This window comes from Pogona vitticeps, chromosome 5 (assembly GCF_051106095.1).
Source record: "Pogona vitticeps strain Pit_001003342236 chromosome 5, PviZW2.1, whole genome shotgun sequence".
Taxonomy (NCBI): Eukaryota; Metazoa; Chordata; class Lepidosauria; order Squamata; family Agamidae; genus Pogona; species Pogona vitticeps.
The window spans coordinates 148004716-148019879 of record NC_135787.1 but is presented as its reverse complement, the minus strand read 5'-3'; the positions used below and the strand labels follow the sequence as shown (position 1 = coordinate 148019879).

General features: G+C 42.1%; 1 protein-coding gene across 4 annotated transcripts in view; it reads left to right on the top strand.

The window, feature by feature from the left end:
* The window catches only part of OSBPL8 (oxysterol binding protein like 8), a 102382-nt gene that overhangs the window by 54568 nt on the left and 32650 nt on the right, over positions 1-15164 (top strand). For all 4 annotated transcript variants that reach the window (XM_020804278.3, XM_073000353.2, XM_078376931.1 and 1 more), the window contains 2 exons: positions 8969-9039; positions 13683-13781. In XM_020804278.3, the coding sequence (XP_020659937.2) occupies positions 8969-9039; positions 13683-13781 (170 nt within the window). The remainder of the gene's footprint in view (positions 1-8968; positions 9040-13682; positions 13782-15164) is intronic.

The window sequence follows — 15164 nt, the reverse complement described above, 5'->3', positions numbered from 1 at the left end:
AACAATGCTATGTCCAAAATCTTCACATTATTAAATAATAAATATTAACTGCTTCTAATATTATATGTATCATCTTTGAGTTGTGCCCTTGATCAGTCCTGACAGATTGCAGAGATATTGTATTAGGAAAGTAAGTTACTATAGCAGCTTTGTTAAAATTTGTTTATTTAAAATTGCTAGCTTCTAGCTGACTTTATTTTAATGTACCTACTTATAGTGACCCTTTTCAGGATCTTCTAAGTACAGAATACTCAGAAGTGATTTACCATTCCCTTCTTCTGGGGGCATCCTGAGATTGTACAGCTTGCTGAAGGTCACACAGGATGGATCTTCTGGAGTGTACAGTGGGGAATTGAACTAAGTAGATAGCTCAGTGAATGTGGCTGTGAAGCCAGAGGTTGAGAATTCAAATCCTCACTGTACATCCCAGAAGATCAGCAAGCTGCACAATCCCACAAAAGACTAACTTCTAAATTTTAATGTGAGCTTTTGTGAACAAGTTCACTTCTTTATGTCTGGCATGCTGACACAGACTAACAGAGTTATCTCTTCTAAAACTACATCTGTTAATAATATTTATCAGTATAAGTTAGAATAGTATAAATAAAAGAAAAGCAAGATATAAGTTTTGCTTATATCACTATAGGTGGTGTCAGTACAAGATTTTAAATTGAGTATTTCCACTATATTGACTGTCATATATAATTTGATTGTCAAGTCATCCTTAATGAATCATTAAATTGTGTAATTGCTCTCTTAAGGATCCAGGTTATTTATTAACATGCTTACCTTCTCTTACTGAAGGCTCATTTTGTCTTAAAATGTTTCATACTGTGATATGATGGAACAAGAGCAATAAAAACTCATTTGACTTGGAGCCTTATATGTTAATGCAAGTTATGGGTGTGTGTGCAGTTGCTGGGTCTCAGATGGAAATAATTGTAATCACAAGGTGATATTGTTAACTCTAATGCTGCTGCTGTATCTTATTTCCCTGTATGTGAAATATTTGGGGAGATGAACAAAGTAAGAATATTTTTATTTGATGATTTTTTTTCTTGTGGCAGCAATTAGCCTTTTGTTCGTGTTCTTTTCCATCAGTTTGTGTGAACTGAATTGGCGCACTGGGCTGCTGTAAAGGCAGAGCCCACATTTTGGAGGATTAAATTAAATCAAAGAATTGTGTAAAGTAGCAGATTCGTTCCAGCATGCTTCGTACGTAATTCATACAAATTTGAACAACACAGAGATATCCCCAGATGATTAATACTTCCCTCATTTTCTTCTGTCAATAGTCTGTATACATTTTCAAGTAGTAAATCTTACAGAGATAGCATAATGCTTCGGTGTGACCTATTTGAGATTTTATTAACCAGTAAATAGTAAACCTGCTAACCAGCACAGACTTTAATTTAAATATATTATGGACTGCAGACAACATGATGTGTATGAACTGCCCCTTGTTTAGGGAAATTATAGCTATTATAAGCTGTAGTTTATGTGTATTTACTAAACAGAGCCAGGTTGTTTCCATGATAGTTAGACCTGCAGGACTTTAGGAAGTACAATGTGTTACATCCGGTCTGATTACCCTACCAAGGACTTCTTCCTCATTGGCATTAGCTGCCATATATTGATGGAAGCAGAAGGACCTCTCTGCCTTACCCGGGAGAATTTTGGATAGCAATCACATCTGGATGGGAGGATAAAGGATGCAAAAGATGAGATGTCCTTTCCACTGCAATTTTCTTCAAGGAAGCTAACAGAAATCTTCAAGGTGGCAGCTGAATCTTTTTTTAACTCTGATAAAGGAACAATAATATCAGGAATACTGCCACAGGAAAATATATTTCCGACCTTGGAAAGACAGAAACCCGACTACTGGATTATAGGACTTATCCGAATTACGGTGGAAACAAGAAAGAAGAGCTACTTCTCTCCGGCAGCTCTTCGGGTCAAGCCCTTCCAAAACAGTCATCTCCGGCCGTTGACTCCAGCTGTGTGCACTAACCTTCTCAACCGGCTCCCCCCCCCACTACCCTCCTTATGGGAAAGAAAAGAACCTTCTCCCCGGGGCCCGGCGAACCTTCAAACGGCCCGAGATTCAAACAAACAAGACTGGAAAGTTTTCTTTTCCCATCTCTCCACCTCTCCACTGATGGATCTGCTCCGAAGGACTCTCCCCTTCCCCCTCCCTCCTTTCAGACTGCTGCGTCAGAGCCTACTACTATCTCTCTTACCAGTCCCCTTAGGTCCTTCCAGCAGCAGTTTCCTGCTATAAATCCTGCTCCTCAACAACCTCCAGACCTGGATAACCTACTGTTCCAGCATTTTCTCAAGGTCACCTCCACGATTAATTCGGCCTTCTCCTACTTGGAAGATGTGGTGAGCCTTTTAAAAGATCTTTTAAAGGAGACGAGAACTGCTTCCTCCTCACTTTCCACAAAGGCTGCACCCCACTCCCAGGACCCTAAGACTCTACCAAAACCACCCTTACCTGTCCATTTTAACCCCCTTTCTCCTACGGGGCATCCCAAGAACCCGGTATCCTTGATCTATGATCCAAACTCTATTGTTATTACTGCAACCAACCGGGCCCAACACCGCCGTGACTGGAACAGACTGACTCTAGCTAAGACCCACCTGGCATCTCTACTAAGAATAAAACCGCTGCAAGTTGACCTTGATAAGATCGTGAGACTGACTTCGCCCTACCCTACGGACAGATTTTTGTTGTCCTTTCACTCCAGTCGGATCCCAAGGATGTTGTTCCAGCGTTCTTCTATCCTGAGTCGCGACGGGATTCTCACCCAAAGACACTTTAAGAATGCTCAAATTTTGAACCTTCTCAAACCCAGAACCCGAATCCAGGAGTCAAGGGAAGCGACCTACTCATCAGCTACCTTCCCAACCAGAACCCCGAACCCCTGTTCACCCCCGACCCCTCCCCCCCGCCCTCTGAAGAGTTCCTCAAACCCTGAGGGAAAAATTGATACCCCCACCCCAGCTGACTCTCCTGAGACCAATTCTGTAAATCCCAACCTCTTCCCACCCCCACCTACCTCCCACATCCACTCGATATCCCAATCAAATCCCAATACAATCTACCTTGACACCCCCTCCTCTTTGGTTACTATACCTCCAGGCAATAACGACCATCTCATTCCAACCCCCGTCCAGGCCCCCAGTACTGTTCCCTCACTTTACCCAATCTGCCATATTGTTAAACCAACTAACACAGGCTCTTTCTTGCTTGTGGATGCAACAGCTCCCGTTCCCCCTCCTACCACTTCCCAACTTTCTAACCCTAACTCCTTCCCCCCTCCTTTTACAAATCCCTCCCAAATTAATCCACTCTCCCCCCCCAAACTTCCCTCCCTAATCCTCCCCTTTCTACCTCAACTGTTCCCTCCACCCCCCACCCCCACCCCGAACCTTCCAGTAACCACACTTCTTTCAGGACAAATAGTTTACAGACCTCTATTCCTCCCTCCAACCATTCTCCAAATCTCGACTACCCAGACTGACTAATTCTTTCTACCCTGCCAGCCGTCCATCAACGAACACACCTGAAGCTAATATCATGGAACATAGCTGGCTGGGCTAACAAGAATATGGACTCAGATTTTTTAAATTACCTCTCCTCATTTGATCTGATTTTCCTTCAAGAAACTTGGCTGTCCAACCCCCCCTACATACCTGGATTCACCTCTTACCCCCTTCCAGCCTTTAAAATTCATTCTAAAGGTCGCCCCCGTGTAGGACTCTGCTGTCTAATACGGCACTCCCTCAGCCATCTCCTAACTCCTCAACCTACCCAATCGTCTTACTTCCAGGCCTTTCTTCTCTCCACCACATCCTCTCAAACCCTAATACTTAACATATACATTCCTCCCCCCCCTTTCACCGCCCTTCCGCTCTGGGATGGAATCCAACATTTTACCTCTGACTTTCTCAAACTCAACCCTTCTGTCTTTCTCCTCCTTCTTGGTGATTTCAACGCCAGACTAGGCCCGGACAATTCTGCCCTAGCCCAATACATGAACTGGGATCCTGAAGATTCAATTCCCCCTATATTACAAAGACCAAGACAATCCCAAGACAGTTCCTTTAACCCACATACTTCCGAGCTGGTAGATCTCCTTATAGAGTTTAACCTAGTAGTTCTAAACGGCTCTTTAGACCAAGACTCACCCGGCAAATTCACTCACTATTCTCATAGAGGGGCCAGTGTACTCGATTACACCTTATCTTCCCCTGAAGCCCTCCCCCAAATCCTCGACTTCCATGTCGATATACGGACAGAAAGTGACCATTTACCTACAATCACACTTTTATCCCTTACCCTTCCTGCTGAGTCAGGCAACTCCCTCCCTACCCCCTACCTCCCACCCCCTCCTAGACTAAGATGGACCCATAACTCTGAAGAGTCCTTCAGAGCCTGGACTCGCAAAAACGATGTGATCGATCTCAACCAGACCCTATCCAAGACCAACTCTCCTCATCTGGCTGTCCTCGCTTATGAGTCCCTAATTAAATCCCTCACCCAATCCCTCAGCCCCTCCCGACCCCCTTCTACCCATCCCCACTGTCCATCCTGGTTTGACTCAGACTGTTTGACAGCCAAGAAACTGACCAGGCAAACTTTCCGTGCAACCCTTGCAGACCCCTCTTCCAACCTTGTCCTAACTTACTCCTATCTTAAAAAACTCTGCCGTACTTTGTTTGAGCAAAAAAAACATCTATATGCCCAACAAAACTGGAGCCTTCTCCACCATTCAATTCTCTCCAACAACCATAGCCTTTTTTGGTCCCTTGTTTCTAGATCATTATCCCACTCAGACCCAATTCTCCCCACCCCGATCTCTTCCTCCTCTTGGTCAACCTACTACACCCACGTCTTCTCTACCCAGACTCCTTCCATAAAATATCCTTACCCTTCCCCTGAATTACTAGACTGGCCCCCCGTTACACCCGATGAAATCATTGAGCTTATCCACACTCTCAAACCCCGGAAATCCCCCGGTCCAGATGGAATTCCCTCAGAGTTCCTCACCAACAACCACACATGGTGGTCCATCCCTCTTGCTAACCTATTCACCATCGTCAATAAATCAGGTATCATTCCCGAATCTTGGCTTAATTCAATCATTGTCCCAATATATAAAAAAGGCGACCCCTCTCTCCCCAGCAACTATAGACCAATAAGCCTTCTATCCTTTATTGGGAAACTCTACTCAAGATTTCTCCTCAAGAAACTCACTGCCTGGGCGGAAGACATTGGTCTCCCAACTAGGGAACAAATTGCCTTCCGCCCAGGAGCTTCGACCCTGGACCACATTTTCACCCTCTCTTTCCTAGTTAATAAATACTCCCAGTCCCACAAGGCAAAACTTTACTCCGCATTCATCGATCTCAAAGGAGCCTTTGACTCCGTAGACAGGAACACCTTATGGAAGAAATTAATGAACTGGAATATTGACCCCCGTCTTCTCTCGCTCATCCAACAACTACATTCTTCCAATTCATGTCGCGTACGTTTAGACCGCACTGGCGCCGTGACTGAAGATATTCCTATCCAGAAAGGCGTCAGACAGGGATGCATCCTGGCACCCCTCTTATTTAACCTTTATATAGCTGATCTTCCTCCTGTCTTACTCCCTCTTGACCTTCCCATCCCCTCCCTGAACAACTCACCTATTCCCCTACTCCTATATGCCGATGACGCTGTCCTTCTATCTCTCTCCAAGCGCGGTCTCCGTAAGCTGCTTTTAACCTTCCAGGAGTACTGTCTTGCAAATCATCTATCCATTAACTCCACGAAGACAAAAATTTTAGTCTTCTCCAAATCATGGACACCATCCCAATGGAAAATACAAAACCTCAGCTTTCAGCAGGTACCATCCTTCAAGTATCTCGGAGTTACATTTCACTACCGCCACTCTTGGTTACTCCACCGTAAATCTGCCATATCCTCAGCTCTTCTATCTCAAAACGCCATAGTCAGATTCTTTTTCAACAAAGGCAACCAATTCATCCCTGCTGCTCTTCAGGCATTCCAACTCAAATCCGTCCCTCAATTACTGTATGGAGCACCCGTTTGGATTGAAGTCGCCAACTCCGAACTGGATTGCTCAATCTCTAAATTTCTTCGTAAGATTCTGGGGATCCCCAACTCAATCAGACTGTCCACGATTGCATTAGAACTAGGTATCCACCTCCCCTCCACCTCTGCTTGGATTTCTACCTTCAAATTCTGGCTGAAACTTCATCTTAACTCCCACCCAACCTCCATCCTATATGACCTTATTCGTGATTCTCACATATCCAACTGGTTCAAACTAGTAGATGCTAAGCTTTCCACCCTCGACCTATCCCCTGAAACCTTGGCCGACCTTGACCTTCCTAAAGCCCACCTTATCATTAAGTCTAAACTACTAGAACAAGAAACCCGGACCCTCCTACTCAATCTAAATCCCACTTGTTCACCATCTTACTTTGGGCTCCCCCCCTTACTGGGCCACCCAGCCAGTTATCTCTTTCACCTGACAGACCCAAGGAAAAGGAGGGCCTTTCTTCTTGCTCGTTTAAACATCTTCCCATCTGCTTATCACTTTGGCAGATACTCCAATACCCCCCGATCAAACAGATTCTGTCCACTCTGTTTCCGCGAATCAGACACAGTAGCCCATATTTTACTTCGTTGCCCCTCTCACTCTGCCCTTAGATCTTCCTTGCTACACCCTCTTCTCCTAACCCTCCCTCCCTCCCTCTCTGACCCCCTCCCAATTCTTCTAAGTGATTACTTTCCAACCACTACCCATCTCGTGGCGGAATTTCTGTCAACTATTCTTATGAGAAACCGTAATCCCCATCCCTCCCAACTTCAGTTTTAACCTCCCCCCTTTTTACTTCCCTGGTTACATTGTCTATTTTTCTTACTGTAATCAAATGCCAATAAAGGTTTATGTATGTATGTGTTACATCCCTGCCTTACAGTCTGTCTAATTCAAAGACAAGCCAAAAAAGAATGATGAAATCTTTTTGCAGAAAAATGGCTCATCTGCAAGTGAACAAGGTAATGGATATAGTTAGAAAAACATGTGTTTTAAATGAATCACATGTACATTTTTGTACATTAAGGATAGCTCAGTAGTTTATGTCTCAGGCTGTGGAGCTAACGGTTGGGAGTTTGATTCCTCACTGTGCCTCTTGACAAGGGGCTGGACTCGATTATCCATAGGGTCCCTTCCAGCTTTGCCGTTCTGAGATTGTATGGTAATACTGGCTCAGTAGACAATGTATTCCTTGCCTTCCTTCTCAACTTCTCTGTTATTAAAAGATATTCCATCTTTTTGTACTTATGGAAGAAGATTTTCTGTAGTATATATTGCCACACAGGTTATTGGTGCTAGATGGCTAACCATATTCCCCACTCTATAAGTAGAGATCAGTATCAGAATCTTGGATCCAATTATGTCCTTCCATCAGCTGGAAGACCATGTTTCTTTCTCCCTTCAACTCTATGCATGCTTTTTAAATCTGCTTCAGAGGATTGGGGAGGGGCCATTCTCTGGAGCAGATTTGGAGGCATGCAGGTAACTGCAGTGGGGAAGAGATGACAAAGTCCAGATACTGCATTAAAGCCATCATTGGAAAAATGTTTGGACTTGAATGAAACCTGAACTTCCTACTGAAACCTTTTTGGTTTTTAACTTACATTAGATTTGAGCAACTCTGGGGACAGCTGGACCCAAAGTAGAGTGAATCTAGAAAGTATGCTACTATTGACAAAGTGATTTTAGTATATGGCTTGACCAGTGAATTAAGAGAAATGGTTATATGATTAAATGAAGGGTTTTTTTATGTATAGATTCTCAGATAGTTGTCTCTTAGCAACACATTTCCTTTTTCTTTAGAGCCTTTAGAATTAATATTAGAAAGCTTCTACATGAGAGTACTGTATTAAATTATTTGCTAATTATAATTATTCAATTTTCACATCTTTTCAACTTATCCTTAAATGAAGCCTCTCTCCATAGCATCTAGTTTATTAGATGTGTCTTTATGGCCTTTAAACTTTTCTTTACAGATGTGGAATTTGTTTCTTGACTTGCTAAAGAAAAATATTCTTGCATAATTTGTCATTTTTCAATATGCTATGGTTCAGAAATTATATTAGTGAACTGCAGAGTTTGGGGCTTTCTATATTACATCTCCGAGTGCCCCTCTCCTCTGAAAGAAGGTTGGGAGATACAGTCCAAAAAGGTAACTTTTCCAGGCTGCAGTATATAGTACGTAATGGATTATACATGCCAGATGAACATGTAGGCTACAGGGGTGGCCACACTGAGGTGAGCAAATCGTTGTCATCCAGCGAAAATCGCCCATAGGAAAGCGTTTTCTGAACCGCCAATCAGCTGTAAAATTGCTGTCTTGCGAACAGCTGAAGCACGGAGCGAGCTGTCAAAATCGTCCTCTTGCAAATAAACGGTCCTCTGTGAACCACCACACACACAGAGAGACTTCTCAGCAGTGGCCCTTGTCTCTGGAATAACTTAACTACAGAGATCCACCTGTCCCCCTCGCTGAGGGCCTTCAGGACTAACTTTAAGACATGGCTTATACATCACCTAGCCTATTTCTTTCCTTTCTTTCCCTCATTTTTCTTTTTCCCTCTTGGACTCTGTGATTAATTCAGATTTTACATTTAGTTTATTTTTTATGTTTTATGTAAACCGCCCAGAGTAGAGACGTTATAGATGGGTGGTATATAAGTTTGTTTGTTTAATAAATAAAGAAAGAAAGTTATTTAATAATAACAATAACAGTAGTAGTAGTATTTTCTCTTTAAGGGTTTAATTTTTTTCTTGGTGAGGCTTCATCTTGAAATGTGATATAAAACAATTTAAATAAATAATATATGGACTACGCTAAGGAGTTTCAATTATCTCAATTTATTTTTAAGGTTTTGACAGAGGGAAAGATGATGCATCACAAAGTAGGGATGATTCTGCACAGTCCATGTCAAAAAGCAAGGTAAGCACATTAGCTGTTTAAAAATAGCAGATAGCACAGTTTAGTTTGGTATAGTTAAATGACTTTAGGTTCTTAGTTTCAATGCATTTAATATTTTAATGATTTTGATTCATAATATGTTTCATGGCCTTTTTTGACAGTGTCATTTCTTGTATTTTTAGCTGTTTCAATATTTTATTTAAATAGTTTCTTAAAGGTGGAGTATTTTTTTAAAAACTTATTTCCAGAATTATTCCATTGGTTCCATGACATGTGCACAATGTTTTTTCCTCAGCATATTAGTCCTATAAGATCTTTATATATATATATATATATATATATATATATATATATATATATACACACACACACACACACACACACACACACACACACACACACACACACAAAGTGGTGCCTCGCACAACGAGCGCACCGTAGAGCGATGAATTCGCTCTACGGTGACGCTTTTGCGATCGCTAAAGCGATCGCACAACGATGGCCCCAATGGGCAAAAATCGCAGAGCGAAGGTCGGTAAGCTGCTCGCTTACCGACCTTCGCTTTGCGACCCGCCGATCAGCTGTTCGGCGGTTAAAAAATGGCCGCCGGAACAGCCGAAAGGGGCCGGGGCGCAGCGTTTTTGCGCCCTTGGTAAGCAAGGGGAGCGCGCGAAAACGTTGCGGAAGCCCCGAAATGGCTGCGCGCAACCATTTCGGGGCTTCCGGCAGCGTTTTCGCGCGCTCCCCTTGCTTACCAAGGGCGCGAAAACGCTGCGCCCCGGCCCCTTTCGGCTGTTCCGGTGGCCTTTTTTTACCCGCCAAACAGCTGATGGCAGCCATTTCGGCGCCCTCGTTCTGCGAGGGGAGGGCGCGAAAATGGCTGCCGCCTATGGAGGAACTTCGCTGAACGGTGAGTTTGAAAGCCATAGGAACGCATTGAACAAAGTTCAATGCGTTTCTATGGCTTTTTCCCTCCCGCACAGCGATGTTTCCCACAGCGAAGGTTAATCCGGAACGGATTAACCTCGCTGTGCGGGGCACCACTGTGTATATAAAATCAGTACATTGAATTGGCTATACGGCACTTTTTTGAATACAGTGGTGTCTCGCAAGACGATTTTAATTTGTTCCCTGAAAATCGTCCTGTGAAAAAGTCGTCTTGCGAGGTTCCCTATGCATCATCTTAAAAAAAAAGTCTTGCGAAAAAGTCTTGCGAAGCATCGGTCAAAAAAAAGTCTTGTGAAACAAGGTCATAGAAAAAAAGTCTTGCGAGGCACCATAGTGATCGCAAAAAACAATCATCTTGCTGGGTTTTTGTCCCGCGAGACAATCGTCTAGCAAGGCACCACTGTATAGCAGAAAATGTGGTGATAATTTTGAAGTAAAGTGTTGTGACGGCTGTTGAGGTTTGGATAGCTGTCCAGTGTTGGATATTTCTCTATTGTGCTTTTGAAACTTGAAGAATGTGACAGTGTGACTGAAAGCACTTATGTTTGACTGAAAGCACTTTTACTTTTACTTACTGTAGACCAGTGGTTCTTAACCTTTTTGAAAGAAACGCCCCCTTGAGCCATTGAAGAAGTTATCATTGCCCCCCTCCCTGAGGTGATGATATCCATCCTTCCTTCCTTCCTTCCTTCCTTCCTTCCTTCCTTCCTTCCTTCCTTCCTTCCTTCCTTCCTTCCTACCTACCTACCTACCTACCTACCTACCTACCTACCTACCTACCTACCTACCTACCTAGTCTCCCTCCCGACCCGGGTGCGAGGCAGTGCTTCACGGGGCAAGGATGAAGACCCAAGAGACCCTTTCCTTCCACCCGATCCACACTCATTGCTCCCCTAAAGGAGAAAGGCAAGACATGGCAGGTAGAAAGAGCTGGATCATCTGGTGGCGGCAGCAGCACCAGATCTACTGCCAGCACTGCAGCTGCAGTCACCTTCACAGGTTTGGCTCACTCCAGCGCCCCCCTTCTGTTCTTTCGCCCCCACACTGCCCCTTTTCGTTCTACTGCTCCCCTGAAAAATGAAATCGCCCCCTGGGGGGCATTATTGCCCACGTTAAGAACCACTGATGTAGACCACAAATGTAAAAATGTAAATACTATTTAAAGCATATAACAGAATTTAAACAATATAATACCATTAAAACCACAGGAATTACAAGGAAATCAATAGTCATTGGTACCACTATCCTTAAAGCCCCAGCAATCTGGTGACAACCAAGCTTTAACTTGGCATTGAAATGGAATCAGTGACACTAGTGGAACCTCTAGACAACAGTTCCACAATTTGGACGGTATAGCCAAGAAGGCCCTTTCCTGTGTCCCCATACAGTGTACTGTTCTGAATGGTGAGACAAGGAGGGCTCCCCCTGCAGATCTAATAGATGGGCAAATATGTATAAAGAGGAGAGACACCGTTAAGTAACCAGGTCCCAAACCAGGACTTTATAAGTCAGCAGAACCCTGAATTCAGATTGTGGAAGTGTATTGGCAACCAGTGCACTTTCAGAATTGGTTTTTCATGAGTTCTGAATGGTATTTCTTCAGCATATGGCATATATTGCACATTCCAAAGTACCTGTATTGTCTTCTGCCTTATATAGAGCTTGTTGAAGTAGGAGGTTACTTCTGCATGAACAGTTGTGGCCTGGCTGTCTCTGTCTAGGAATGGTTGTAGCTGGCAGAACAGGTGAAACTGCCCCTAGAAACTCTGATCCACTGAGTTCACCAAGGCTCCAGTGATATAGATCCAGGAGTATCCCTAAACTACACACATTTTTTTTGAGAGATGCAAGTCCTTTTTGTTGTTTTTGTTTTTTGGATGGGAATCACCAAAATACAGAACCTTCTGTACAGATATAGAATTCTGCTTCTGCTCCTGGCATGGGTGGAAATTATAAATACGAGTGATTTATGTGATTGGTGCTTGTTTATATTACTGCTTTGGTATGGAATTCTAACCATGTGGAAACAGTTTCCCAGTAGCTGATATCACAGAGGGAAAATAGAAACAAGTAGTGTATTAGCTGTCAGCAGAGGAATGATCAAGGTCATTTGTGTACAAGTCTTTACCTCATTCTGTGGAAGTATTTGGAAATAGGCATTTTGGAAACAAGTTAAAAAGTACAGTGTTTATCCCTAAAATCTAAAATAAGAAATGTAATTAAACTAGCATGCTTTAAATAGTTTTAGACTGTGTGTATTAACATCAGCGCTGTTTATATACTAGTTTGTTGTGAAATCCACTGCATTGCATTGTTGACAAGTTTAGGAGCAGTTTCACTTCAATTGAAGTTCTCCTATTCCGAAAAAGCAGGCAAATCTGTAGATACAGCGATGCTTACTTTTAAAAACATTATTCTCTCTTTTCATTCTCCATATTGGAAATATGGTTTGGATTCCCCAGGAGCAGTTGATGTTTCACCAACATATATGCAGTCCCATTTAGATTATATAGCTGTTGTTTGGACCTATAAATGAGGTTGCTTAATTGCACTTGCCATATCTGTCTCTGAGTTCTGCATCAAAAAAAGTGAAAGGCATACAACTAGAAGACTAGAGTGGGACAGAATTGAGAAAGCATTGACCTTAAATCCAGCTGGAAGACTTAGCTGGTTCCTGGACATCTTTTAAGCTCATTTTGTCAATCAAACGAGTGTTTTGATTCACAGGGATACAAATGCTAAGTAACTTGTCCAAAGTTTATTTTTAGTCAGTGGCAGATGGTTTCAGATAAATCCCTAGTGACTTGGTTACAGTATGAACTAGTGATTGGTTGCTGAAATAGATCTGCAAGTCTACAGAGTTCATCTCTCTTTATCATCTTGGTTTTTTTCAGCTTATGCAAAGAAACTACTTTTAGATCTGTCAAGATAATGGGTTGGATCCAGATTTAGATGCATGCCACAGGGATGGCAGAATTAGATTTTCCTACTGTACTATATCTCCCCACAGCAGTACTCCACCTCCCTAAAAATATTACCTGGAAAATCAATGGATCCTGCTAAATGAAATGAACTGTGTGTATGTGTGTGGGGTGTTTATGAAAATTGGCAGAGACATTTTCTGTAAGCAACACTGTTCTGTCTACGGAATGAAGATCCTGGGTCCAATCCAAGATAAATAAAAACATGTGCTGCCACAGAACCATGTTTGCCTACAAGAAATGAACACACAGATTTAATAAATATTATTTTCAATAATACAGCAGACAAGTGAAATAAATTTGTGGATCTCTGGCTTCAAATTGTATAATACGATATTTATACAGTTCTTCTAATTTTATCCTGGAAAAATGCCATACTTTCTTCAATGTGTAGCACAGGACAAGAAAAGACTTTTGTGTTTGCTTATGTAGCAGATTTAGTTGATTATTTTCATTAGTGGCTACACTCACTTCTAGAAGACTGAACTATTATTAAAGAGTTTGGCAAACCAAGCTAAAGACCTGAAGTATAGGCATATTTCAGTTAGATATACTTAGAAGCTTGTCTGCCTTGATTAAATAAAACAACAAATGGAAAACTTAGATATGTGACCTTAAAACCTTCCTCCTTTTCTTATTTCGCTTAATTGGAGCTTGTCTGACTGAAAGATAATTGACTGAAAGGTAATGTAATTTATTATTCAGTATTTTTTTCTATGTGATGTATATTTTCAGTCAGAATCCAAGCTTTATAATGGATCAGAGAAGGACATTACTGCCTCTTCCACCACCACCTCCTCTACTACCAAGCTTACAAAAAAGGAATCTCTTAAGGTGAGTTAGTTTCTGAAACTGTACACCTATATCTGCATCCTTCTGACTAGGCAGTGTCACACTTTCCACTTGATAGAAATTAAATATGAAGTACATAAGAGCATTCAGGGAAATCTAGGCTGTCTAGCCACTATCACTATTTCCTACAAAAACATTTACCATATTCCTTTCATCTCCAAAATTTAGCATGTTTCTGGAGTACAGGACTCAGTTAACTATGACCTTTCTAGATGATGTTGGACTCCCAGCCAACAGAACCAGTGGTTGCAAACGGTGGAAGTTGCTGCCCAACTTGGAGGTTTCCCACTTCTGCTCTAAAATAAACATAGTCCTCCATTTCAGCTGTATGAAAGATATGTGAAATTGGCTGAACCACAGGCAGGTAATGTAGTGCCCTCTTGATGGTTAGCCTAAGTTCCAGAAAATAAGGATTATGAGAATTGATGTCCAAGACATTTAAGAGAATGCTGTTGCTTGGCTTACTCTTTGTTTTCATATTGGTTTTAGAAGCCTGTTCATGGTTATCCATTTTTTTATGCTGGTGCCTTCAGCCATATGAGCCTCAAAAGAAGTACATTCCAGAAATGGCTTTACCATATCTATAGACCAATTTTTCCTAAATTGCTATTTGCTTTGTGTTTTGAATGATACCTCCCACAATCCATGACCATTGGTAATGTGGTTGGGCCTGGTGGGAGCTGTAGACAAAAGCATTTGGAAAGCCATCAAGATGAGCCGGGGTAAAGTAGACTTTAGCGTTTTTGAACTCTCTACAGTCACTTGCATTGTCCACCACCATGAAAGTTATACAATCACTTTTCTGCCGCAAATAATGAGATTTTAAGTGACTACAAACTACTAATGCTAAATTTATTTATTTGTTTATTTGAAATATTTTTATCCCACATTTCTCCTTGAAAAGGACCCAAGGCAGCTGGATCAAACAAATGCCATACTAAAAAACAAGCAACATCAAAACACATTTAAAGCAGTAAGATACAATAATCCATTTAAAAGCCCTACTAAGGCAGCCAGTCACTAAGGGAAAGCTTGCCTGAAGAGAAAGGTCTTTGCCTGCTTTCAGAAGGACAGGAAACATAAGGCCAGCCTGACCTCATGTGGGAGGAAATTCCAGACTCTGGGAGCAGCAATAGAGAAGGCCTTCTCCCATGTACCCACCGAATGCACATGTAAATTGAACATATATTTAATATATTACAGTACGAGTCTCAATTAAACATGCCAAGTAGATAGTTCTGTTTATAAACCAGTGAAAGCATGCATGTTTCCCAGTTTGGTGTAGTGCGCAAGCAGAGGAAGAGTTTTGTGCAAAAATTTGTTCATTTGTGTGTGTACACAAATATTTCTGTGTCTGTATGAAAC